Genomic DNA, 27,641 nt, shown 5'->3' with positions numbered 1-27,641 from the left:
TTGGCTGGGAGACTGAGAAAAGCATGCAAAAGGTCAGGAGTTAATCCTCATGTAAGGACCTGAACTAGAACCGAGGGAATTGGGGCTAGAGAGTTCCTGGTGTTCCAGGGCGGCTGTTCGCATGGATTCCTTTTTTAATCCATGTTTCAATGTTGGATGTTGTACACTCCACTCCCATCCCCAGGCACTCTTCTTTTTCCTGTGTAGTCTCAATGTGTCCTGAAACTCATTCTGTAGATCTGGCTAGCCTTGAACCCAGAGAGCTGCCTCTGCCTTCTAAGTGCTGGGATAAAAGATGTGCCCCACCAAACCTGGTTTATACTTTTTTTTTTTAATACTTCGCTTTCTAAAAGAAAAAAATAACTTGAGAAATTAAAACTTCCTTATGAAGAATCTCTTCAAATGTTTTGCTTTAAAATAAGTGCTTTTAGAGAGAATAGCACAGATCTGAATATTTCAGTATTACATCAGTAAATTGTTATAAATATTGGTGTAAACAAAACTTCTATTTAGGGGGAAAACAGCTTAATATTCTGCCTTGACTTTTATATTCACTAAATAGGGGTTGTGCCCTGGGGTGCACAATGTGCTGAATTTTACAGTTTGAACAACCACCAGTTTTCCAAGAGCTACTTCACCGACTTGTAATTACTCCTGTATCCAGCCACCAGCAATGGTCTTGCTCATTGTCAGCTAAGACTGCTTAACCTCAAGTTCCCATTACTTGTATTTCAACGTCAAATTCACTTTTATGACAAAAAACCAAACCAAACCAAAACAACGAAAAACTCTGGGCCGCCGTCCAAAGGAAAGTCTTGCCAGACTAGAAGAAAACTTTGGTTATTTCCTTCTCCCACTAGCCCTCTTGCAGGTGCTACATTTACGGTAGCTGCTGCAGGAGCAGTTGCCTGCAAGCCTTTCTCCCCAACAACCGTAGGAAGAGACGTGGCCGGTAAAATGGTTAGGAAGAACAAAGCCAGAAATCCAGTAAGACAAGATAGCAAGTCCAGGCGCCAAAACTGACTACGGACGCGCTGATCATACTGTCTCCTGAGGTCACAAGTAGGCAAATCACAACTGCAGGTCCCTTGAAAACTTCCTCTTTTGGCCAATTTGTTCTCCAGAATCACTAACGGCCGGCCGCGACCCAGAGCCACCACCCACAAGCACACCAGATGGCCGCTTGAGCGCTCGAAGCCCCGCCCACTTAGAGGCGGTGCTTTGGAACTTCCCTGGAGACCCTGCCAGTACCTTACCAGAGCGGAAGCAGCTCTGCCGGTGCTCCGGAAGTAGTAGCCATAACTTCCGGGAGGGGCTTGTGTGCCTGGTGTGTGTGCTACGGGGTGCAGACTGTGTTTAAAATAGCGGGAACGCCATGTCCCGCGGTTCCAGCGCCGGTTTTGACCGTCACATTACTATTTTCTCTCCCGAGGGCCGACTCTACCAAGTAGGTGAGTGAATCAGGGCCGCCTGTGGGCCGTGCGAATTGCTCTGTCATGCTTCGGCCTGGAGCGTGCAGACGCGGCCCAAGAATAGTCTGGGGCTCGAAGATGGGCCTGAGCCAGGAAAGCAGAAGGATCGAGGTTGAGCTCGCTCGCGTGTTCCCATCTCCGTCTGCAAGCGGGTTTTGAGGCTGAAACCAAAGCATGGCGCTCTCCAGGAGCGCCTTACTGTCCAGACACAAAGAATTAGGGTATTGCACTGTAATGCCTCCGGCTTCCGGAGTTCCCTTAAGCTCAGTGAGTCTCAATCTTCCTAATGCTACGCCCCTTAAATTCAGTTCCTCTTCTATGGACTGTAATGTAAATATCTGTGTTTTCCGATGGTCTTAGGCGACCTTGTGTAAAGGTTTTTGTAGGAGGGGTCGCGACCCAAATGTTGAGAACCACTGTTTAGCTTCATTCTACCTGGAGCCTGAGTCTTCCCTTCGCCGAGAGTGATTGGCTCCTTAACCATCCAACTACAATGTGTGTGTGTTCCTTGGCAGTGTATAGATAGAGGACTTGCTTTGTGGTCAGTTCTATACAAGTGTGTAAAGCCCTACCAGACACTGATGGTTCTAGAAAAGAGATGTCACTTATCCCTACTGAAGCTGACAGCTTAAAGGAAGTGACAGGGAGCCGAACGAATAAAAAGAGAAGAGTTCAGGTTTATAAGTATTTGCAAAGTTCAAAACTGAGAAATAAAAGAACAGTAATGAACTCCTCTTGAAGCTGGCACCCCGGTTTTAGCCCCCATCTGTAAGAATTTTATAGTTTAAAAGCTGGTTCTCAATCTAGTTGAGGTACAGTGTGTTAATCTTTACCAAAAAAACAGTTTAATGGACAGAAACCTGAACTTGGCATCAGTTACTCCGTGTAACAATAAATTTTGGTAAACTGAAGACGTAGCAGGGTTTAGTTTAGGAATATGGGACAGACTTTTAAACTCTTGCCATAAAAAACTTAGTGTCAGAAGGGCCTGACATCTGGCCCATGATAATGTTATTTTGAAAACTTTTATCTCAGTGTCTTGACAAGGAGTAGTCAAAACTACTATCTTGGTTGGAAATCCTAGAGTTGGCCTATAAATGGAGTTCTACTCACCTATATGCTTTCTATATTAGGTTATTGCTTGAATTGTTGCTTTCTCTCTTTTACTTAGGACATGAGTTAGGCATTGATGAGAAAAAGAAACTGAAAGAATAGTGTGAGCAAGCAGGATAGTGGTGCAGAGGTCGGGTGCACCTGGGCCTGGATTAACACACCCGCGTGCTCCATACCAGCTGGCCTGACCAACGTAGAATTTCCGCTCGATTTCTGATTGCAAAATTTGGCTAATAATTCCTTCTATTGTGTTTTGAGGATTAAATTAAGCAGTATATATGTATATTATTGTGTACTATTAAATATTGAGCATTTGGTATAACAGGATGCCTGCTTGAATTTTTGACTTCAAAAAAAATCTGTGAAATTAGTCCCTCTGTAGATAAGGAATCCGTTTCTTTGGGTCCATCCTTCTTAGTTTGCTAGTGAAGTATATTTGTCTATTCACAGTATTGTAATTGCTGTGTATTAGACTAAACTTTAGATCCCCAAAGACTCAGAATCTAAGAACTATAAAGATGCAAATTGTTAACCTAGCTAGCTGTAGAGTAATATAACAAACTGCTGTGGTGATCAGGGAAGTAAGGATTAATAGGATGCACTTCACTTGCCATAGTCTAAACAGTTAATTCCCAACACCAAAATAGTCTAGCAGTGATTGAGGAATAAACTTAAATTATACTACTAAACATAGTTATAAACATGATCTGTAATTTTAACAGTACCAATTGGTAGACATTTAAATAAATAACACTTTGGTAACTATCAATTTTTTTTCTTTTCCTTTAGACCTTAAAATAATAATTAAAAAAATACATTATATCTATTTTGCATATACAGAAGTCAGAGGACAGCCCTCAGGAGCCAGTTCTTTCCTCCCATGTAGATCCTGGAAATCAGGTGTCCTGCTTGTTAGCAGCTAACTTTACCCACTGAAACAGCAGTCTGGCCCCGAAATACTGCCCCCACCCTTCGTGTGAGACTTTGCGCGCGCGTGTGTGTGTGTGTGTGTGTGTGTGTGTGTGTGTGTGTGTGCGTGCGCGCGCGCGCGCGCCTGTCAGTCTGTGTGTCTGTCTGTCTATCTGAATTCAGGTTCTCTGCAAGAGTAATATACGCTTAACTCTTGAGCCATCTCTCTAGCCTCTGAATTTTTTTCTTAATGTGTGTGTGCAGGTGTTTGTGTATAAGCATGTGTTAGGAATTGTAGAGAATGTAGGTAAAAAATTCAGTTTTTACTGGGCAGTTGTGGCACAGACCTTAAATCCTAGCACTTGGGAAGCAGAGGCAGGCGGATTTTTGAGTTTGGGGACAGCCTGGACTACAGAGTGAGTTCCAGGACAGCTAGGACTACACAGAGAAATCCTGTCTTGAAAAAAACAAAACAAAACAAATCTGTTTGTGAAAATTACGATGTACTTGTTGTCTATGTATGTGTTTGTGTGTGCATATGTGTATATATGTGTATGTCAGTCAAAGGGCTTCTTGGGACAGTTGGTTCTCTCCACTCTGTGGGCCTTAGGACTGTGACTCAGGCTGTCCTGCCTGGCTAGGGTGCCTTTACTCTATGAGAATCTCTCTGGACATAAAAAGCGCTTTCTTAATGTATGTATGCAAATTGCATTTGTACGGGCACATGTTAAGAATTAATAAAGCACATTGGTTTAAAGTTTAATTGTAAGGTTTGGGAGCATGGTGGTTATCGCACCTGAGGAGACGATGGGTTGGGATACAGAGGAAGAGGGAGGAGACTGTTAATTATATGTATATACACACATATATGTCTACACCCAAAAGCTACAGGCTCAACATTCCTTTTTTTTGTTTTGTTTTGGTTTTTTTTTTTTTTTATTTGGTTTTTTCGAGACAGGGTTTCTCTGTATAGCCCTGGCTATCATGGAACTCACTCTGTAGACCAGGCTGGCCTTGAACTCAGAAATCCGCCTGCCTTTGCTTCCCAGAGTGCTGGGATTACAGGCATGCGCCACCACTGCCTGGCCAGGCTCAACACTCTTATATTTTAAGTCTCACATTCTCATCCTGTGCCAGTTCCAAGATTGCTAATGATCCCACTTTTGAAGATACCTGTTTTAGAAAATAAATATTAGGAAGTTATGTGAAATGACTATGTAGCCTTCAAATTTAGGGAAACAGCAGAATATCTCTTGGTTTTTGTTGTTTTTTTTTTTTTAAGGTTTGTTTTTTTTTTTAAAGATTTATTTGTTTATTATATGTAAGTACACTGTAGCTGTCTTCAGATACCCCAGAAGAGGGAGTCAGATCTCACTACAGACAGTTGTGAGCCACCATGTGGTCTCTGGGAATTGAACTCAGGACCTTTGGGAGAGCAGTCGGTGCTCTAACTGCTGAGCCATCTCACCAGCCTGATTTATTTTATTTTTAATTATATGTATGTGTGTAGGTCTGCATGGGGGTATGTGCACTTTGGTACACGTGTATGCAGGGGCCAGGAACACTGGATCCCCCAAAACTGAAATTTTGGTTGATGGTTGGGCTGCCTGGTGTAGTTCATGGGAACTGGACTTAAGTCTCTGCAGGAGCAGTGAATGCTGTTGACTGCTGAGTCATCTCTCCAGTACCTCAGCTCTTTTCTCTTCTTTTTTGTGTTGTCTGTTTGTTTTGGGCTTTTTGTTTGTTTTGTGTGTGGTTTTTCTAGACATGGTTTCTCTGTAACAGCCCTGGCTATCCTGGAACTCACTTTGTAGACCAAACCAGCATCTTTTGTTTTGTTTTTTAAATAACCGAACTTTACAGACTGGATCTTTCATTGCAATTTTCCAACTAATGTTTATCTAGAAAGAAGAAATCATATGCCAAATTCAATATAGCGTTTTAAACAAAAGTGTGAGTAGAAAGTCTTAAATTGTGTTGCTAATTACTAGCACCCAGAATCATGTGGTATATGCCTTATGATGCCTGATGTGTGTCCAAGAGAGGAGGAGGTGCTTCCCTGCTGTGTGCTGGCACTATAGCATGAGCTGCTTACACGGAGCCATTCGTTACGTGGTATTGTTTGCTTGTCCTGAGCGTTTGAGTAGTGCACATAGTACCTTTTATAGTTAGCCTGCTTCCACCCTAATGATTCAGAAATGAAAAGTTGAAGAAACGGTAGGAACTGTAAGATTTGGTTTTTGTCTGTTGGTGGTGGCGCCGCACACCTTTAATCTCGGCTCTTGGGAGGCAGAAGCAAGTGGATCTCTCGAGGCTAGCCTGGTCTACAGAATGAGTTCCAGGACAGCCAAGGCTACAGAGAGAGAAAAAAACCAAACAAAAAGATTTGTTTTTATTTTATGTATGAGTGTTTACATGCATGTGTTCATGTGTACCGTGTGCTTCTGGGTGCCTGCGGATGTCAGAAAAGTGCAGGAGTAGCTTGGGGCTGGAGCTGTGGCCTTGCGACGTGCCCTGTAGGTGCTGGGGTCCAAGCCCAGCTCCTCCGAAAGAGCAGCAAGTGCGCAAAACCACTGCACCATCGCGCCAGCTTGTTTACATAGTGAACTTAAAAACTACTGTGTCTGACAGTTTGTTTTGGTTTGTGTGATGTGTGTGCACAGTAGAGTGTATGTGCTGGGTGCACACTCCAACGTTAGAAGACATCAGATATTCTCTTCAATTTCTACCCTATTCCTTTGAGACAGGAGCTCACACTGGACCTAGAAATAGATTGGCTACCAGCAATCTCCAGTGACCTCCCGTAATCCGCCACTTACACATATATGCTCAGGGATTACAAGCATGTGACCATGCCTGGCTTCCTGTGTGCCTGGGTTATCTGAATTTAGGTTCTCACACTTACACAGCAATCTTTCCTGCTGAGCCATCTTCCTAGCCCAGGTTTTGTTTTTCAGTTTGGAGAGGGATTGAGTGGAGGTCAGAGAAAAATTGCAGGAGTTACTTCTCTCCTAACATATGGAATTTGGGTCTCAAACTCATTGTCATCAGGCCTGGTCCCAAGTTTTTTATTTGCTGAACCACCATGAGGGGCTTGGTGACTGTTTTGAGACAGTGTTGTTGTATCTGAGACTGGCCTTGAGCTTGGCCGTAGCCTCCCCAGGGCTGAGATAGAGGCATGTCTCACCACCGAGCTCATGCAGCCCTGCATGGCCTGGGCACGGTTGCCCTTTGATGCCAGTGAATGTCATTCATGGATGCTGTGCTAATGGTCATGAGTTTTTCATAGTTAACTTTATATGTTATTCTGTCATGCCTGTTAAATAATGGATGCAAGTCACAAAATGTGGCCATTTTTTAATATATAGGAAATGACAGTTTAAAGGACTGGGCCTCAAAAACAAAGGAAGTAGGGTCAGGTGTATTGATGCATATGCCAGACAGAGCTCCATGATTTCAAGACTAGCTAGGGCTACATCGCCGACTCTGCCTCCAAAATAAAAGACCTATGTAAAAAGCCAAGCATGGTAGGTGGTGTGTGTTTATAATCACTGTAGTCCCAGTTCTGGGGAGGCAGGTCTCTAGGACTTGCTGGCTAACCAGCCTAGAATACCTTGCAAGCTCCAGGCCAGTGAGAGATCCTATTTCAAACAACATAGACAGCGCTGAGGAGTGAATGGTGCCTAAGATTGTCCTCTGGCTAGGTATACGCATCCGTGTGTGTGTGTGTGTGTGTGTGTGTGTGTGTGTGTGCACGCGCAAGCGCGTGCACAACTCACTTGGATCTTTACTCTTTTTTTTCCTTTTTTTTTTTTTTTTTTTTAAGGATTTTATTTAAGTTTCTTCTGTGTAAGGTTCTTATGCAGAAGAGTGCAGAGGGCTAGGGTTAAGGGAAGCTGTGAGCATCCTGATATGTGTGCGGAAACCAAACTTGGTCCTCTGGAAGATCAGTAAGTTTGGAACTGATGAGCCATCTCTCTTAGCACCTTCCTTCCTTCCTTCCTTCCTTCCTTCCTTCCTTCCTTCCTTCCTTCCTTCCTTCCTTCCTTCCTTCCTTTACCTCCAGTCTGCACTAAAGTTCACTTGATAAATTTTTCTGGATCATTGTTTTATTTTTTGAAACACAGACTTGCTATTTATTGTAGACCAGGATATTCTTGAACACATGGGCCTTCTGCTTCAACCTTAGTACTAAAATTATAGGCCAAGGCTGTTGGTGAATTTTTGTATTTTAGATACTGTGTTTTTTTTCAGTTCTATTAATTTATTATTATTATTATTATCATCATCATCTACTACTACTACTTTGTGAGTATGTGTGCTACAATGCACCAGGTGGTATTCAGAGGACAGCTCTGTGGAATTGGTTCTTTCCGTCTGCATTCTGATGTCAGTTGTGGGGACTGAACTCAAATCAGTAGGTACCCTAGTTATGTTTCCATTGCTGTGGCAAAACACTATGACCAGAAGCAACTTGGGGAGGGAATAGTCTATATAGTTTCCATGGTCACAGTCCCATCACTGTGGGGAGTCAGGGCAGGATCTCAAACCGGGAGCCTGGACTCAGGGACTGAAACAGAAGCCATGAAGGAACATTGGATACATGTATTTCTTATCCTGGTCATTTGCAAAGCCTCTGGCTAGTCCTCAGAACGAGCGTTTTGAGATTGTCTACTATGTAGCAAAATTTAGGTCATAACTGGGATTATAAGAACTTTAAAAAAATTTTGGGTGATGGTGGCACATATATCTTAAATCCCAGCACTTTGGAGGCAGAGGAAAGCAGTTGTCTGTGAGTTCAAGGCCAGCCTGGTCTGTAGAGCTAGTGTCTGGACAGCCAGAGCTACACAGAGAAACCCTGTCTCAAAAAAGGAAAACAAAAATTATCTTCTGTATTAACACAGAAAATGATAGCTGTGTTTCTGATCTCATCTCCTCAAAGATGGTCCTTATTAAGTAAACTATGGGATACCAGAGTAGTTAGTATTTGCTCCCATCTTGACACCAGTCTTTCAAACCAGAGAGTGCAGTGACTGTAGTTAAAAGTACACATTCTGACATTTGTAATAAACTGAAAAGCCCTATGTTAACGGTAAGTTGCAAAATTTGCAACATTTTCTTTCCATTCTTGAGACAAGATCTCATCATGTAGCCCTGGCTAGCCTGGGCCATGCTGGGATTAAACTTCATCTGGTAGGCAATATCAATATGAAATCTAATATCAAATATTAAAACTGGATGTGGTAAGTTATTGACCAAAAATCAACAGAAGTACTAAATCTTTAGAGCACCAGTTTTGACCTAAGAAAAGCAGGTGTGACGGAAAAAGTGCCCATAAAACAACTTTGAAAATGTTAAGACATATTAAGATCTGCTGTGATAAAATTAGAGTCTCTAATGACCCTATGAAGTCAGAAGTTTAAAATGCTATCTCCCTCCAAAGAAGCTCTAACTCCAGCCTTCTAAGGAGCCCCCTAAACACTTCATATTCTAGAACCAGCTCTTTGTTAGAAACTAGGTAAAAGGTTGCATTCCAGAGCCCGCCCTTTGTTAAGAGCTAGGAAAAAAGGCTTTGAATAGGTGATCCTGGCCCTGTAAGGTAACTGGAAATGAGCTAATTATCTGCTTATCTTGCTTCTGTAGACTGCTTATGCCATTACCCCACCCAGGAGTTCACGCAGCTATAGACCTCCAAGAAAATAGGAAACTAATTGGTCCACAGAGCACGGGCTCCAATAATTTAAACTGATTGTCCTAAAAACTATGGAGTGGTACAAATCGATTGGCTCGCACTTCGCGGGCTCTCGATACTAAGGAATATTGGTTTGTGATTCAAGGGCTCTCCATGCTAAGGAGTGATTGGTTTGTGATTCGCGGGCTTTGTTGTAAACTTATAAAAGCTGTCCCAATTCTGTACTGGGGGTCCCACAGTCCTCTACCCCTGCACGGTGTATGACTGTGGACCCCAGAGCCTCTGGAATAAAAAATCCTCTTGTGTATTGCATTGGGACCGTTTCTCACGAGTGATATGGGTGTCGCCTTCTGAGGCATGGGGCTCTGGGGTACCCTCGTTTTTCGGGTCTTACAGTTTGGTTTATTGACATTTTTATTATTTTATTATTTTATTATTTTGACTTTACTGCTCTTAGTTGGCACTCTATATTTCTATAGCTTAACCTGATTCTTTTAATGAAAGTTTATTAATTTCCTTGTAAGAATCTATGATAAATTATCCCACTTTAGCTAGACATGGTGGTACGTGCTTTTTAATCTCAGCACTCAGCAGGTCCAGGCTAGCCAGAGCTACGTAATGAGGACATGTCTCAAAAATGGAAAGAGAATGTTCCTACTTTTTTTTTTTCCTCTTTTAAAGACAGGGTCTCTTGTATCTCAGGCTGGTCTCAAAGTCCCTGTACAAAGATGACCTTGAATTCTGACTCTCCTGTCTCTACCTGTCAAATGCTAACATTCTAGTCACCATACTCAGATTGATCCAGTATTTAGTGCATACTAAGCCAGCACTCTACCAACTAAGCAACATCCCTGGGCCATATCCCACCTTTAAATAACAAACCTGTTTTGTTTTTCCAGAATATGCATTTAAGGCTATTAACCAGGGTGGACTTACATCTGTTGCCGTCAGAGGAAAGGACTGCGCAGTCATTGTCACACAGAAAAAAGTACCCGTAAGTAATACTGCCCGGTAGTCAGTGGAACAAAATCAAAAGAATTATATTACTACGAATTCACATTGGCACTATTCTTAGTTTGACTCCACCTTTTTCCTAATCACTCCAGGAACACTGGGCAGCTGTGGCTTATTTGGCTGAGTTTGTAATATATAATCAGTAAATGGAATGAGATTTCTAAGTCCTTTGTTTTCTGGGACCTTTACTCTAGAGAAAACATCTAGAGAAAACATCTTCCTGTATCCCGTTTGAAAGATTGGCTTTAACTGTGAAATGAGCAGAACACACGTAACTCATAATTCCTGTTCTATAGCTTGTTACAGTTCCATACTGGTGACTTTTATAAGTGTACAGAGGCTGTGGACTTTAAAATGACATGCTGTGGTTTATTTTGTTCTTTAGGACAAACTACTGGATTCTAGCACAGTGACTCACTTATTCAAGATAACGGAAAACATTGGCTGTGTGATGACAGGAATGACGGGTAACTGCAAGCAGCGCTGTCCCAGGATGCAGCCTGGCAGGACTTCCTGCCACATTACTTTGTATTTGTGTTGTGTGTTTGTTTTTGCATTAATTGATGGTTTATGTGGGAGGGGCACACTTTGTCAGGGCTCATGTGAGGTCAGCAACCTGTGGAAGTTGGCTTCCTCTACCAGTTTGGGCTCTAAGGACGGTACTCAGGTTGTCAGACTTAGCAGACAGCTTACTTGCTGGCCCTGTGTTTTCTGCTTTAAAGATTCCTTAGTGCCTGATCTTGGGGTGTTCTCAGTAGATTCACTGTCTTCCAAGGTTAGTATTAGTTTGTGTTTGTACAAGTATGCTCACTTGTGCTTATGGAGGTCAGAGATTGACTTCCGGGGTCTTCTGCTATCACCCTCCTCCTCATTTTTCTGAGATATTTCTCTCCCCAAATCTGTATCTCTGTTTCAACTAGACTGTCTGGCTAGTAAGCCCCTGGATCATCGTATTTCTAGGGCGCATTCACACATACATAACACACACACACATACTCTCTCTCTCTCTCTCTCTCTCTCTCTCTCACACACACACACACACACACACACACTCACCCACTCACTCACCCACTCATCCTGGGGTTATAGGTATATGCCTAGTTTTTACATGGCTACTAGGGATCCAAACTTCAGTTCTTGTGTTTGCATAGGACTTTACCCAGCACCCACATAGCAGCTCATAATCCCCTTGTCTATGATCTCCACTGGCTTCTGGGGCACTTGGCACACATGTGGTACACATAAAATTAAAGTAAATCTTTTAAAAATAGTATTTCTCATAAAACTTTTTTTAAAGTATATTCTTTGAGTTATTACACTTTTTTTTTTCTGTGTAGCCCTGGTTGTCCTGGAACTCTCTTGATAGACCAGGTTGGCCTTGAACTCAGAGATCCATCTGTCTCTACTTCCTAACTGCTGGAATTAAAAGCATGGGCCACTAGCTCCTGGCCATTACTAGACTTTTTTATTATTTATTTGTGCACATAATGTGTTGTGAAGCATTTGTAGATATCAGAGGACAGCTTATGGGAATAGTTTCTCTCCTTCCACACTGGGTCCTGGGGATCAGTCTCAAAGCCATCAGGTTTGATGGCAAGCCCCTTTATGTGCCAAGCCATCCTGCCATCCCAGGTTACCAGATTCTTGTAGAAGCCATTTTGACAAGCTGGGCGTGGTGGCGCACGCCTGTAATCCCAGCACTTGGGAGACAGAGGCAGGCGGACTTCTGAGTTCGAGGTCAGCCTGGTCTACAGAGCGAGTTCCAAGACAGCCAGGGCTATACAGAGAAACCCTGTCTCGAAAAACCAAAAAAAAAAAAAAAAAAAAAAAAAAAAGAAACCATTTTGACTGCTGGTGAAAGGCTTGGTATAAAAGAGCAGTATGGTATAAAATTTAGCTAAATGTTTTGATCTCATTCTGTTCTTACATGCACTCAATGCCAAGTCACTCAGTGTTTATTATCACACGACAAAGCCACAGAGAACCCCTTGTCCTTCTATAACGTATTTGAAATAAATATAGATATCTGTGATGGAGAAATAATAGGCTTTTAGGTTGATTCTGTTTCTAAAGTGGTAACTCTTTGGGGTTTTGTTTATCCTTCAAGCTGACAGCAGATCCCAGGTACAGAGGGCACGCTATGAGGCAGCTAATTGGAAATACAAATATGGCTATGAGATTCCTGTGGACATGCTGTGTAAAAGAATTGCTGATATTTCTCAGGTCTACACACAGAATGCTGAAATGAGGCCACTTGGTTGTTGTAAGTATGCTCAGAAGTCTTCTAAGGAATCGAATTGTAATTGTCTTTAGAGAGCATGTATAAAGAAACTGAGGCCACACTTGAGTTCTGAATATGTAAATATGTAGTTTGAAATTACAGCTTCAAGTTCTATTTATTTTTTAATCAAAATATTTCTGTTTAGGCTATATGATCTGAAAGTCCTGTTTTATTAGACTGTTGTAATGGGGTTCTGCTGTAATTTCAGGTTATTAATTCATGTTAACAGTGTTAATGACTCTTTTGATCATTGGGTAAAGAATTGGGATATATAGGCTTATGCTCTCGTTCTCTCTCTCTCTTTCTCTCTCTCTCTCTCTCTCTCTCTCTCTCTCTCTCTCTCTCTCTCCCCCTTCCCCCTCCCCCTCCCTTCTTTTCCCCTCTCCCCTCTCCCCTCTCCCCAGACAGGGTTTCTCTGTGTAGCCTTTGTTGTTCTGGAACTAAAGATCAGGCTGACCTAGAACTCAGAGATCTGCCTGTCTCTGCCTTCCAAGTGTAGGGAATAAAGGTGTGTACCTGGCATCATATTTGTTTCTGACATCACTGATTAATGAAAATTAAATGTTCCGGGCTCCCAATCTTTCTTTCTTTCTTTCTTTCTTTCTTTCTTTCTTTCTTTCTTTCTTTCTTTCTTTCTTTCTTTCTTTCTTTCTTTCTTTTTTTTTTTTGAGGTGTCGGGGTTCACAGTCAGGGCTATGTTTGTTAGGCAAGTGCTGTGCCACAATGCTGCAGGCCTAGCTCTGAGACCTAAGTGTAATGTTTCTTTTCAGCAGATGACTCTGTTGACCTCTGAAACACTACTTCTCCTTTGACTTCTAATTTTTTTAAAAAATATTTATTTATTTTATTTATATGAGTACATTGTAGCTGTCTTCAGACACACCAGAAGAAGGCATAAGCTCTTACTACAGATGGTTGTGAGCTACCATGTGGTTACTGGGATTTGAACTCAGGACCTTTGGAAGAGCAGTCAGTGCTCTTAACTGCTGAGCCATCTCTCCAGCTCCAACTTGTAACTTTTTGTAATGCATGGTGTTTGCCTGCATGTATTTCTATGCATCACACATGTGCCTGGTGCCTGGAGAGGCTAAAAGAGGGTATTGAGTCCTTAGAACTAGAGTTGACATGATTGTAAGCTGTGCAAGGTTGGTGGGACTCAAATCCCAATCTGGAAGAACAACCAGTGTTCTTTAACTGCTGAGCCATCCCTTCAGTCCCCAATTTCATACCCATTCCCCCTTACTCTTACTGAGTAGCTCATGCTTCTCTCAAATTTGTGACCCCTGCCTCCCGAGTGCTGGTTTACAGGCGTGCTGCACCTGTGCTCTCCTGCTCCTCCATTGGTCCCTTAGATGTGGTCATTTATCATGCTTTGTTCTTGGGCCGCCATTTCCTCTTGCTGTCTGGAAGCCTCACCCCGTGAGGGCTTCGCCTACTATCTTACTCCCATGTTAGCCACCCACCTGGTTTCTTAACCCTTCCTCCCTTCTCCAGACACCTTCCAATCATTTCTGTTCTCCAGGCATCCTAAGCATCTTCTTCACAGTCTTAGTGCACTCTCCCTGGTCATCTAATTAAACCATCGAGGTTCGCTTCAGAGTATCTGTTCCCTCTCTCCTGTCATTTTCTCATTGCCTTGTTGCCATCATTTCCTATCTAATTTGTTTCTTCTATCCCTTCTCTTTCTAATCTGTTCTTTGTATTCAGAAATTATTCTAAAAATGAATTTTGATTGTTACAACAAAGAAAGGGGTCTGAGAGTTTGAGGCCAGCCTGGTCTACAGAGTGAGTTCCAGGACAGCCAGGGCTACACAGAGAAACTTTGTCTTGGGGGGGTGCGGGGGAGGGATCTGAGGATGGGGATGGCATGGGCTTTGGTCTTTTTAACTAAACCTCTTAACAAGTTCAGTAAAAAGCTGAACACGTTTAAATAACAGCAACTTGATAGATCCTTTTTCAAAACAAAAATGTACCTATTATCTAATTTGTCACTGGTAATAAAACTACATTTTAACAGTTTTGGGAAAACAAATAAGCCTAAAATTAGTGACCAAATAATGATTAATAGCAGCTCCACGATAACACCAAGAAAGGGACATCTTTGTAGGACAGTATAACATATTTAACTGGAGCCTTTCTTTCTAGGTATGATTTTAATCGGTATAGATGAAGAACAAGGCCCTCAAGTATACAAGTGTGATCCTGCAGGTTACTACTGTGGCTTTAAAGCCACGGCAGCAGGAGTTAAACAAACAGAGTCAACCAGCTTCCTTGAAAAAAAAGTGAAGAAGAAATTTGATTGGACATTTGAACAGACAGTGGAAGTAAGTTAGCCGGAAGGCATGGGCCTTGTCATGCTGCTCTGGGAGAGAGCATCACTGTCTCTGATAGGCTGTGAAAGCTGTTTCTTAATGATATCACATGATCCAAGGCTTGATAGTTGAATGGTAGAGTTGATACCATTCAGCTCACTTGGGAAATGGGGGCTGCTTTTATTCATTTTATTTCTATTTTCATAATGCATGTGAGACTTCAACAAACACAAAATAGGAAAATAAGACTAGAGTGGCGTGGTTTTCTGTCATAGGGCTTCTGAGATTGAACTCTAGTTAGCTTTGGTAGTAAGCTGTCTTGCTGATCTAGTAATAATTATTTTCATGGTCCTAAATAAAAGCAGCTACAAGCTAAGATCTTGATAGCAAATTGTTTCCTAGTTTAAGAAAAAAAATGTGACCAGAGGGCTGGAAAGAGCTCAGTTAAGTGCTTACCTCGTGAGCTCAGGGATATCTGGTCAGACCCCAGAACCTACATTGCAAACAAATAAACCCTACTTACTATGACACACGCATGATCATAGCATTACTGATCAGTCTGACCATGCTTAGTTCAGGCCAGTGAGAAGCCCTGTCTTCCAAGGTTGTCCTTGACTTTGATTTTAAACTGGATGTGATGGTGTACACGTGTAATCCCAGCATGGGGGAGGCAGAGGCGAAAGGATCATTGTAAGTTTGAGGCCAGCCTGGGCTACATAGTGAGTTCCAGAATAGTCAGAGCTATAAAGCAAGGTCCTTTCTCAAAGTATAGACAAACTTTTAATTGTTTAATAATTTATCTTATACTGAAAGAAAATATAAAATATATTAGTTCACGTCTTAGAAGATAGAATGGTATGCTTTCTTTAAATGTTTCTTAAATTATAATTTATAGTTACATTAATCACATTTCTTAAATTGTCATAACCATAATCATTTTAAGTAGTCAATTTTTATTTATTTATTTATTAGGTGATTGATTGATTTGACTTGTTTGCTTTGTTCTTTGTGTAGCCCTGGCTGTCCGGGAACTCATTCTTAGACCAGACTGGCCTCAACTCAGAGATCTGCCTCCCAAGTGGTGGGATTAAAGGATTAAAGGCGTGTGCCACCACACTGGGCTGCAAATGAATTTTTATGTATTCTATTTTATGTATTTTAAGGAGTTTTGATTGATAAACTCCTTAAACTTGTGGCTGTTTAATAGAATCAGATTGTGTCAGCAGTTTGTTAGTAACATGCCTGTAGGACTGTGTCACTGAAACACAGAAACAATTATCTTGGGGTGGGGGACAGTAGTAACTGGAAAGTATTATGTTTTAATGTTGGTGTTCTTTTTAGACTGCAATTACATGCCTGTCTACTGTTCTGTCGATTGATTTCAAACCTTCAGAAATAGAAGTTGGAGTAGTTACAGTTGAAAATCCTAAATTCAGGTGAGTTACATTTTCAGCCATGTTCTAAATTCTAGACTAAAAAGCTAGAGGCATTAGGGTTCATTTGTGCTACATTTGTGTATGATGATGTGGCAAAGAAATGTGATTCTCTCTTTTTTCCCCACTATTTGAGGATCTATTTCAAAACTTCTTGGAAATACTATAATTCTGGCACTGGGGAAGCTGAGGCAGGGGGATCATAAATTCAAGGGGCACCTTGGCTCATTTAACAAAAACCCTATTTCAAAACAACAACAACAAATGACTAAGTGGTAGCTCTGTAGAAAGTGCTTAGCTTACATGTTCTAAAGTCATGGGTTCAATCCCTAGCACTGTAAAAACAAAACAACTTTATTTGAAGTCTCTTAAAACAGAAGCAGCTTTTTTCCCTCTTCCAAGTAACTTTATATATAACACCAGAGATAACACACTACACACACAAGTAACCTTTACACAAGAAGTAAAATGAGCAGTGCAGCTTGGTGGTCGGGTGCTGGCCTGGTGCGGCACACACACTGCCCTGGATTTGATCCCAGACACTGCAGCACATGAGTGGACAAGAAGTGAGATGGACTTCAGTCTGTTTTTCTTCTGGAGTTTAAAGCCAATAGAAGCAGTTCCAATATAGTGACCTTCAGGTGGAAGGTTGCTTACCCACTGGATAAGGGTGCTTCAAAGGGCAATGTAAACTGCATGTTCTTACTCAGCAGCTCACAGGATTCAAGTGTTGCTGTAGGTTACTTAAGAACTCTGTTAGTTCTTATTATGATCTGGCCAGCCCCCAGCTATTGAGACAGAATCTCACTGATTTATTTAATCAGCTTTTACACAATTCCTAATTGTGTAAAATATATCCCTAAACTGTTTTTCTATGCTAGACTGGCTATTTCCTAACTGTGCTCCCTAAGTTACTTGCTGTTTGAGTCTCGCTCGCCCGGGCTCTTTCCGACATCCAAGTGTGTACTGCTTATATCAGTCAGCTCATCCTCCTAGCAAACTGTCAGGTGCTTTGTCGGCCATGAATTAGTGAAACTCATATAAATGCGCAGCTCCAAATAGCTGCTGTGGTGTTTGACCTGTTGAGTGTGTCCCCCTTTAGACTGTATCTGTGGTGACATTGTTGGGGATTGGTAAACTAAGTGTCAGACCTTGAAGAGTTTTTCAGTGGCGTGCATGTGGTTTGTTTTGTGACGCTGTCTTGGGATGTAGTCCAGACTGGCCTTGAATTTGGCTCTTCCTCCCTCGGCCTCCCACGTGCCTGGATCACAGCTGTTCCCACACACAGGCTTCAGGAGTAGGTTCTCCCCACAGCTGAGTCGCTCGCTTGGTTACCTGCAGGTGATAACGCAAAAATCCCACAGAATTAAGGAAACAGCACTTGAGCTGGTCGGTGGTGGTGCAAGCCTTTAATCCTAGCACTTGGAAGGCAGAGGCAGGCGGATTTCTGAGTTCCAGGCCAGCCAGGGCTACACAGAGAAACCCTGTCGTGGGGGGAGAAAAAGAAAAAAGAAAAGAAAACAGCACTTCTATCTAATCATTTTTTTCTATACAAAAAGTTTCCCTTTATTGTTGCTTTGTTTCTTTTTGAGCTCAGGCTGACCTTAGACTGGGAAGATAGGACACCACACTCCTCTGTTCCTTTTTTTAAGCACTGAAATTTCAACAGGCACTTTTTTTCTTTTATGAAACCTTTTTTACTGCATCTGAATGTTATTTACATTTTATTTTAAAATTGAGCAAGAAACCATTGTATCTGCGCATTGTACACAGGCCTGCAGTCCCAGCTGTTGGGCAATTGAGGCAGGATTATAGGTTCAACGTCAGCCTGAGAACATAGTGAAGCCTCTCTCAAAATAAAAATTTCTTTTTTATTATCTTATTTGTATGCTTGTTTGTTTGTTGAAACAGTTTCTTTGTGTAACCTTGGCTAGAATTAGCTGTGTAGACCAGGTTAGTCTCAAACTCACAGAAATCCTCCTTGCCTCTCAAGTGCTGGAATTAATGGCATGCACTGCCACCACCCACTGTCAACATGCTTTTACACGGCTGAGAGTATAACTAGTGTGCGAATGCTTGCCAGCTGCAGAGAACCTCTAGAGTCAAGCCCAGTACTGGGAAGAGGGAAACAGCCTTTGTATAATTTCTAAATTCTGAGATAGTGAGTGTAATATCAAAGAGCATACAAAAATAGCATAAGATTCTACAACTTTATAAACTACTTCTTTTTCCAAGTTTTAAAAAATGTCAAATTATTTTGACAGATCTGCCTTTTTAGAAGTTTAGTAGTAAGCCGGGTGGTGGTGGTGCTCGCCTTTAATCCCAGCACTCTGGGAGGCAGAGGCAGGCAGATTTCTGAGTTCAAGGCCAGCCTGGTCTTCAGAGTGAGCTCCAGGACAGCCAGGGCTACACAGAGAAACCCTGGGGGGGCGGGGGGAGACAATGGACAAAAAAGAAGTTCAAGGCCATTGTTGGCTACATAAGCCCGGGCCAGCCTGGGCTACCTTATAAGACATGAAACCTTGTCTCAAAGCAACAAACATAACCCAGCAGTGACAAGTCCTGTCACCAGTGTTGATCAGCAGCTGAAGCCAGAAGTTCTCAACTGTGTGTTGTAACTCCTATGGGGTTGAATGGCCCTTTCACAGGGGTCTTCTAAGACCCTCAGAAAACAGATGTTTACATTGCAATTCTTAACAGTAGCAAAGTTAGTTATGAAGTAGAAACAAAATTAATTTTGTGTTGGGAGGGTCACACCAACATGAGGAATATATTAAAGGGTTGCAGCATTAGGAAGGTTGAGAACCACTGCTTTAAGGCAAACATTTAGGGAACTGGAAATATATGTTCTGCATGGAGTATCTTCTGGTAAGTAGATTGTAAATAGTGTTAGAGCTTTTCTCATGGATAGTTACTGAATCCAAGCAAGGTTTTTTTTGCAAGTATTTGTACGTATGAGTTCACATGTGTGTGCAGAAGTCAAGGTTTGGTGGTGTTCTCTATGTACTGAAGGAATCTCTCATGTGATCATGCTTGCTGATTCCCCTAGTCTAGCCAGCCAGCTTCCTTCCTAGCTCTGGGATTACAGGCTGTCGTGCCTTTCCCATGATGGGGTTAAAACTCCAATTCTCATGCTTGTGCAGGAAGCAGTTCATTCACTATGCTGTCTTCTCAGCTTCTCTTCCCCCCCAGTAGTTTTTAAAAATTTATTTAATTTTCTCATCCCTCAGTTTATTCAAATTTGTTATATTAAGTTTTTTAAAGCGTTGACACTCAAACTAAATCAAACATATTTTATATAACTTAGCTTCATATTAATTCAGTTGAAGTGCTTTCAACCTTAGCTACAATTAATTCTGAATCTGATATCAGAAAACACCTTCTTATACATGAAATTGACTGGGATTATCCAAATTATCCTACAATATAATCTTTGGTAAGAGTCATAGATATATAGACTTTTAAAAGATTGGTTATAGATTGGTAATTGCTGGAGTTAGTTCATCCATACTTGGGAGTTTGTTGTACTATCTTTTGTATGTGAAATTTTTCATAATAAAGTAAGCGCTTGTGGTTGTTTACCCTTTGCCTTCTAGGATTCTTACAGAAGCAGAGATTGACGCTCACCTTGTTGCTCTAGCAGAGAGAGACTGAACACTCTCATCAGCTCACCAGATCCAAGATGCCACGTGCCGGTGTGGTAACAGCAGACTGACATCCTAAGGCCCTGGACTGAAGATGGAGACTCTCCCACTCCTCCTGCCACTGACTGGCTAGGACTCTGTATAAATAAAACCGTGCTTTTGGAAACAGCTGTGTCCTGTCTTTCTTGAGCTCAGTCTTAAGTATTAAGCCTTAGTACATATAGGCAGTAAGTGCTTATTTATGCTTGTGTCACAGCTTTAATCATAGTTTACAAAGTGCATGCCTCACTGCCTTTGGAATACAGGCAACAATTCAGATTCACAGTGTTAACTTGGCATAATGAATCAAACTTGGAACCGGACTTTGAAACTATCTAAGTTGTCACATGAGACAGGGTTTTATTTATACTTCTTGTTCGAGCAGGACATTCCTGTGCTCAGTTCTCTGGAGACTTTCTGCTAAAAGATGCTCTGGCTGAACTTGCTGTTCACTGCAGCTCCGCTGGATTGAATCCAGCGTGAGCCCAGTGTGCTGCTGTGCACTGTGCTGACAGCCTCTGCCGACAGCTGTCTTTGTGGTACTTCAGCCTGTTTGACAAGGATCTGGTTTTGTTTTGCATGGGATTTTGTTTTTAGTGGTTTTGGGTTTTTGTTATTCTTTTTTGTTTGTTTGTTTGTTTTGTTTTGTTTTGTTTATTTTGTTTTTTGAGGCAGGATCTCTGAATGCCCAGAAATTCATTATATAGATCAGGTTGGCCTCAAACAGAACTTAACCTTGCTCTGCCTCCTGAGCGCTAGAACTAAGAGAGCAAGCCCATCGTGCCGTTGCTGTAGCTAGTCCTACCTAGCCACCTTCAGGAAGCAGGATTAGAAAAGAAGGATCTGTTTTCTGTGCCCTTAAGATTAAGTACTGAAAGCAGGAAACAGCTTTTTTTAAAATATTTATTTTTAATTATGTGTGTTTAATGCACATTAAGTGTGGATGCCCTTGGAGACCAGAGGTGTCAGGTTCTCCAAAAGTTGGAGTTACATATGGTTGGGAGCTGCCTAACACAGTGCTGGGAGCTCAACTTGGGTCCTCTGGAATCACAGTTTGAGATCTTAGCCACTGAGCCACCTCTCCAGCCCCAACACAGTTTAGAGTTTACAGATAACAACATTAGCAAAGTTAAGGGGAAACTGCATATTTAGAATTTATTATTGTTAATATAGTTATTAAATATATTTTAAGATTTATTTTTACTTATGAGTATGCCTATGTGACTTTATGCATATCATGTGTACAGATCCCCTGGAACTGGAATTTCAGGTGCTCGAAAGCTACTTGATACAGGTACTGAGAGCTGAATCCCAAGTCCTTTGTAAGAACAATCGTCCTCTTAAGGTGTTTTTAACTTCTGAGCCACCTCTCCAGCCCCCTTTTGGTGTTTGTTTTGTTTTAGACAGGGTTTCTCTATATATTCAAGGCTGTCTTCACTCTGTAGACCAGACTGGCTTCAAACTCAGAGATTTGCCAGCCTCTGTCTTCCAAGACCTGGGATTAATGGCGTGTACGATTGCTCAGCTAAGTATATTTTTATATGTACAGTATTAAAATTTAAAATCTTAAAGGAGTTCCATAGTGACCTAAACCATTGATTGATTGGGAAACGATTCAGTACATTCTGTGTCCTTCACACCGTGCGCTGAGCACACGTGTGCTGACCTGACTGGTCAGAGTACTGGGTGAACAAGATACCACATCCTCAAGTCTGTAGCCTCTGGGCCTCCGTGGAAAGGCCACGTGAGCAGCTGCCACAGGAAGCAGGAAATGTCACTACTACATCCCCTTGAAAGCTGAGTCAGGAGTAATACATTCTCCTAAAGGAAGCAGTTCTTTCAGCTCAGTGGCTACTGTTGTGGGATTGCTCGCCTGCATCTGTTAGGTGCAGTCCCCTGAGCAAGGCGACGTCCACAGGGCCTGGCCTGACTTCACTCTGAATAAGATAAACTAGCCAGTGATTTTTTTTTTTCTCTAAGAAGATACTGTTTGGACATAGAAAACTACAATCCATTTGATGGGGAAATCTAGAAGGATGAGGATTAAGTATTAGTGTAATCCTCAGACAAGTATGACATGTTTTCTCATATTAAAAAAAAATCCAGATTTTTTTAAATATATGTTATGGCAGATAGAACTATAAAGAGGAGTTTTCAGCACCAGATATATGAAGGGGGGGAAGGGGGGTGGCACCAGATATATAGAGCGAGAATATAACTGTTCCAAGATATGTCTGAAAAGATTTTTATTGTAGATATGAGAGACAGTGAGTGCAGACAGAGGCATCTGGACGGGTCCAGATCAGGAGAGGAAGTAATATACTAAACATGGCCAGTAGACTAAACCAGGTCATGAGAGGGGAGGGGAGGGGAGGGGAGGGAAGAGCTCAGAGGGGACTAACACCACCAAGGAGGCCGAGAGGGGGCATGGCCTAAATGGCAGGGCTATATAGGAATGAGAAACGGGGAGCAGGGGAGCTGGAGAAGTTGAGGGCAGGGGCCAGGTAGGAAGAGCTGCGAGAAGCCGGCTGCCTGCATGGGCCCTGCAGCAGGCGTCAGACGCTGCGAGCCTGGCGGCCGGCCTGCGTGCACTGCAGTATGCTAATAGGTAGCACAGTTAGCTGTTTCAGACTTAACATATTACAGGAGAGTAGAGGGGGACTGTTGGGAGGAGCGGTCTAAAGGGATGAGGTAGGGGGCAACCGGGTATGCAGACATGCTGCAAGTGTGAGGCTATGAGGCCTAGTCCAGCAACTAAATAAGAGAGTAAAGGAAGAGAAGCCAAACACTGCACGGAATCTAGATTTAACAATAAAACTACTGTTTTATACTTATTGTTATGTCATACAAACATGATATAGAAGCAAGGGGATTATTTGGAGAAAGAAAATACAGCGGCAGGTGAAGGCGCAAGAAAGACTATAGAAGTATAGCAAAGTTCAGCGATACATGAACACGCTATCCTAGAAATCATTGAGCTGAGTGTGGTGGTCTGAATGAGAACGCCCCCCCCCTGCCGCCCGTAAGCTTGTGCGTTCAAATTCTAGGTCTCTAGCTGTTGGAACTGTTTTGGGAAGGATTAGGAGGTGCAGCATGTTTGGAGAAGATACGTCGTTTGAGGTTTCAAAACCCAACTCCTCCCCTCCCCCCACCTTTAGATCAGGATGTAAGCTCTCAGCACTGCTCTGGGGCCACAGCTGCAGCCATGCTCCCCATCGTGATGGTTGTGGACCAATCCTCTGAAGCTGTACACTGCTCTCAATCAAATGCTTCCTTTTATACATTGTTTTTGTCGTGCTATCTCTTCAAGCAATAGAAAAGTAACTTAAGCTATCAAGCAAAACGGATTTAGACAAAAAAGCTACTATTACCAATGAAAGCATAAACATTTTTAATTGGTTTGGTTCCAAGTTTTTTTTTTTTTGTTTTGTTTTGTTTTTTTGTTTTTTTTTAAAGATAGGGTTTCTCTGTGCAGCCTTAGCTGTCCTAGAACTTGTTCTGTAGACCAGGCTGGCCTTGAACTCACAGAGATCTGCTTGCCTCTCCCTCCCAAGTGTTGGGATCAAAGGTGTGCGCCAGCATCTTTCTTGTTGCTATGGTTTTTGTCATCGTTATTGCGTGTGCATGATGGAGGGGAGACATGCTGCACTACACTTGAGATCCGAGGACAGCTCTGCAGGGTCAGCTGTCCCTCCATCTTTACATGGAATCCGAGGATCCAACTCAGGTCTCCAGGCTGTGCAACAGGTGCCTTTACCAGCTGAGCTCACTGGCCCATAAACCTGTAGATGTGTACAAAAGAGAGAGAGAGCAAAAGAAAGGTAAAAAAAATGTTTGTAAAAAATCATGAAGTAGGCCTGACGCTGACAATGGCTGAGCTTGGTGAAGTGGATGAAACAGGGTTCCGACACCTGGTGGCTGCGAGGCAGCAGGAGACACAGGTGCGTCACTCCATGGAACTCTGTTGGGATAAGTGTGTGGAGAAGCCAGGGAGTTGACTAGACTGCTGTGCTGAAAACTGCCTCTCTAGCTGTGTGGATCGCTTCATTGACACTACCCTTGCTATCACCGATCACCGGTCAGTTTGCCCAGATTATACAGAAAGGAGGGCAGTAGGCCATACCTCAGAATGACAGAAGACCAAAAACTAAGCGGATTGAATGGCCAGTGGTGAAAGACTTGTCAACATATCAGGTTAGCATTAAGCAGTTGTTACCAAGTCTGTTGGTGTTAAAAAGTAACAGAGCAAATGTTCCAAAGTGAAATTTTATTTGTGGGAATTCAGTAATTCCAAGTTGTATCACACCAGCTAATAAATGTGAAGTCTCAAAAAAAAATCATTAACTGGAGAGATAGAATTACACAGTCATCTTTACTTATCACAGTTACAGATTAGCATCGATTCTGTAAAATATTAAGTAATCATTAAAACCCCTCTTCTGAGAACTAATCAGAGATGTAGAAAATGTAATTTTTTTTGACAGGGAGTGTCTTGCTACATAGCCCAGCCTGACCCTCAACTTGCATTCCTTCTGTCCCAGGCTCCTAAGTATTGAGATGACAAGCATGCACCAGCTTGACATAACATAGTATTCTGCACAAAACAAGATACAAAATATAGTGCCCGGTGCCAATGGGTAGAGTTCAGTTGCACAGTGTTTGCTTTCACAGGTACAAGGCATTGTGCTCAGTCCCCAGCATAGAATTCACAGAACAAATTCTTCTGTTTTAATCCCTTTGTGTATGTCTTAGGGTTTTATCATTGTGAAGAGGCACCGTAACCAAAGCAACTCTTATAAAAGCAAACATTTAATTGGGACTGGCTTACAGTTTCATAGGTTTAGTCCATTATTGCCATTGGCATGACGGGAAGGCATCTTCATCCGCAGGCAGCAAGGAGAGACTGTAGGCTACACTAGGTGTAGCTTGAGCATAGGAGATCTCAAAGCCCACTCTGTCAGTGACATGCTTCTTCCAACAAGGCCACACCTCCTAATAGTGCCACTCCCCATGGGCCAAGCATGCAAACACATGAGTCTATGAGGGTCATTCCTATTCAAACCACCACAGTGTAATATCTTCAGTATGGTGTTGGAAACTTCTGAGTCCCACCAGTAGGTCCCACCTTACAAATGTTCTGTGCTTCCCTTCCTAAAGTCAGGCCTTGTCTAAAGTCAGAAGAGCCTGCTCAGTCAGCAAACTCTATATGACCGGGAAGGGCAGGACAATCAGGCTAGCTGGAACTGATGGGTAAATGTTCCAGCCTCCTGGGGCCATTTTTGGACAGACTAGAGACATTTCTAGGGTCCTGAAACTATGCAAAATGCAGAGGGCATGTGTTGTATGCAGAGGGCATGTGTTGTATGTGTTCTTGCAGAGTCCTATGGGTTTCATCAGATATTCAGTCTGTTTTCCAAGAAAAAAAAAAAAGCAGATGAATGACGACAGACTGCTCATTGATTGTTTCTGGGGAAATTGAAACTGCATGCCATTTAAAATACATTTCTGCATTTCGTGTTTTATTTTATTATATTCTGTATTCTTTCTTTGAGACAGGGGTCTTATTATATAGCCCTAGCTAGTCTGGAGCTAGGTATACAGACCAGGCTAGCCTTAAACTGGGGTGATCTTCTTGCCTGTCCCTTCTGAGTGCAGGAATTATAGGTACGCTCCACCACATCAGCTGCATTTTGTACATTTAAATTCCATTTATTTTGTGGAGGCGGGGGGGTGGGGGGGATGTCCATGCTGCATTGAGCATGTGGTGATTGAAGGACAACTCGCAGGAATCTGTCTCTCTTTCTACCATGTGGGTCCCAGGGAATGAATTCAGGTTGTCAGGCCTGGCAACAGGCACCTTTCCCCACTAAGCACTCCTTTCGGTCTCCACCTTAGATTTTAAGTAAGGAACATGTGCATAAAATAGCTTGGCTACGCAACAAGGTGAGAATCCTGAGCCAAGCTGGGCAACGTAGCGCATGCCTTTAATCCCCGTCCTCGAAGGCAGGAGCAAACAGAACTGGGAGTTTGAGACCAGCCTGATCTATATTCCAGGTTCCAGGCTAGCCATACTCACACGGTAAGACCCTGTTTGAAATAGAGAAAGAGATTGTGATCCATTAGATCATGCCATTAGAAATGTTTTACAAATTTTAGAGGGAGGCCTGGAGGGAGGGCTCAGCGGTTAAGAGCACTTGCTGTTCTTGCAGAGAACCCGGGTCCTGACACCCACACAGCAGCTCACAGCCATCGTAAGTCCAGTGCCAGGGGACCCGACACTGTCTCCTGGCCTCAGTGGCCTCTGCGTGCACATAATGCACATACATATGTCAAGCAAAACTTATAAAATAAAAGCAGGGGCTAGAGAGGTGGCTCAGTGGTTAAGAGCATTGACTGCTCTTCCAAAGGTCCTGAGTTCAAATCCCAGCAACCACATGGTGGCTCACAACCATCTGCAATGTGATATGATGCCCTCTTCTGGTGTGTCTAAAGACAGCAACAGTGTACTCACATAAAATAAAATATCTTGAAAAAAATAAAATAAAAGCAAAATAAATCTTTAAAAAAAATCATTTTGGGGTCTGGAGAGATGGTTCAGCAGTTAAGCGCACTGACTGCTCTTCCAGAGGACCTGAGTTCAATTCCCAGCAACCACATTGTGGCTCACAACCATCTGTAACAAGATCTGACTCCCTCTTCTGGTGTGTCTGTAAACATCTACAGTGTACTAGTATAAATAAATAAATCTTTAAAAAAAAGAAAGAAAGAAAGAAAGAAAGAAAGAAAGAAAGAAAGAAAGAAAGAAAGAAAGAAAGAAAGAAAGAAAGAAAAGAAAAAGGGAAAGTGGCTCTCACCCAGACTCAAATTAGCTTTGGCAAAAGAGCAGCAAGAATTCGACGGAGGAAGAACTGTTGTTCTGACAAATAATGTTGCAAAACCGGGCAAGGTCCACATGCAAAAACAGAGATCCAGAAACAAACCTTACCCCTTTCAGAAAATTAATTTAAAATGTACCACATACATATACATACCTGGTGCCTGAGGAGGCCAGAATTAAATCTCAGATCGCCTGGAAATGGAGATACAGATAATGTGAGTGCGGGGTACAAACCTGGTCTGCCGCAAGAGCAGCAACTGCTCTTAATTGTTAAGCCATCTCCGCAGCCCTCCAGAGAGTGGGCCCTGCACTGCGCCTGGGCAGCACAATAGAGCTAACCCTGTTGTTAAGGGGGGTGAGCCAGTCCCAAGGGCAGGAGAGCAGGAGAGCTGACCCTGCCCTTTGCTGACTGCGGGCTTTAGCATTGGACGAGCTAGCCTGGGCAGTGCTGGAGAGCTGGCCCTGGTGGTGTGGGTGCAGGAGAGCTGGCCGACTGACCGGCCTAGCTTCCACCCAGCCCAGATCCAGGGCTTTGAGCTGATCCTCTCCAACATCTGTGAACTGCTGGAGCTCATGAAGGGCTGGTCCTACAGATCCAAAACTGTGGGATCTCCACGACACCGGGCAACAGCAGTATGTCAGAGAGGAGCCCCAGTGAGGATCCAGTATTGATGGTGTAGGGGAAGCCAGAGGCCTCGAACCAGACCAATGACTCATTGCAGAACATTCGCAAGTAAAGATGTGTGGACAAAAGGGTACACCGTGTGACACACTATGACACATTACAGATTCCATAGAGAGATTTGTTTTTCTTCTGGGGGAGAGGTTGGAAGGGCAGAGGGCAGGTATGAATGG

At 42.6% G+C, this 27,641-nt stretch overlaps 1 protein-coding gene and 1 pseudogene across 1 annotated transcript; both read left to right on the top strand.

Annotated features, from left to right (window-relative positions):
- The first annotated feature begins 1,280 nt into the window (after positions 1-1,280).
- Psma6 (proteasome 20S subunit alpha 6) lies at positions 1,281-20,036 on the top strand. The gene is made up of 7 exons (XM_052185826.1): positions 1,281-1,451; positions 10,086-10,180; positions 10,586-10,667; positions 12,308-12,463; positions 14,627-14,805; positions 16,135-16,229; positions 19,823-20,036. The coding sequence occupies exons 1-7, from the start codon at positions 1,376-1,378 to the stop codon at positions 19,878-19,880; spliced, it is 741 nt and encodes a 246-aa protein (XP_052041786.1). The 5' UTR covers positions 1,281-1,375; the 3' UTR covers positions 19,881-20,036.
- A 3,742-nt stretch (positions 20,037-23,778) lies between these two features.
- Positions 23,779-24,025, top strand: LOC127686668 (mitochondrial import inner membrane translocase subunit Tim8 B-like; annotated as a pseudogene).
- Positions 24,026-27,641: the final 3,616 nt, after the last annotated feature.

The sequence above is a fragment of the Apodemus sylvaticus genome, chromosome 6 (genome assembly GCF_947179515.1).
Source record: "Apodemus sylvaticus chromosome 6, mApoSyl1.1, whole genome shotgun sequence".
Taxonomy (NCBI): Eukaryota; Metazoa; Chordata; class Mammalia; order Rodentia; family Muridae; genus Apodemus; species Apodemus sylvaticus.
The sequence above is the reverse complement of the archived record's forward strand: the minus strand, read 5'-3'. Positions and strand labels throughout refer to the sequence as shown.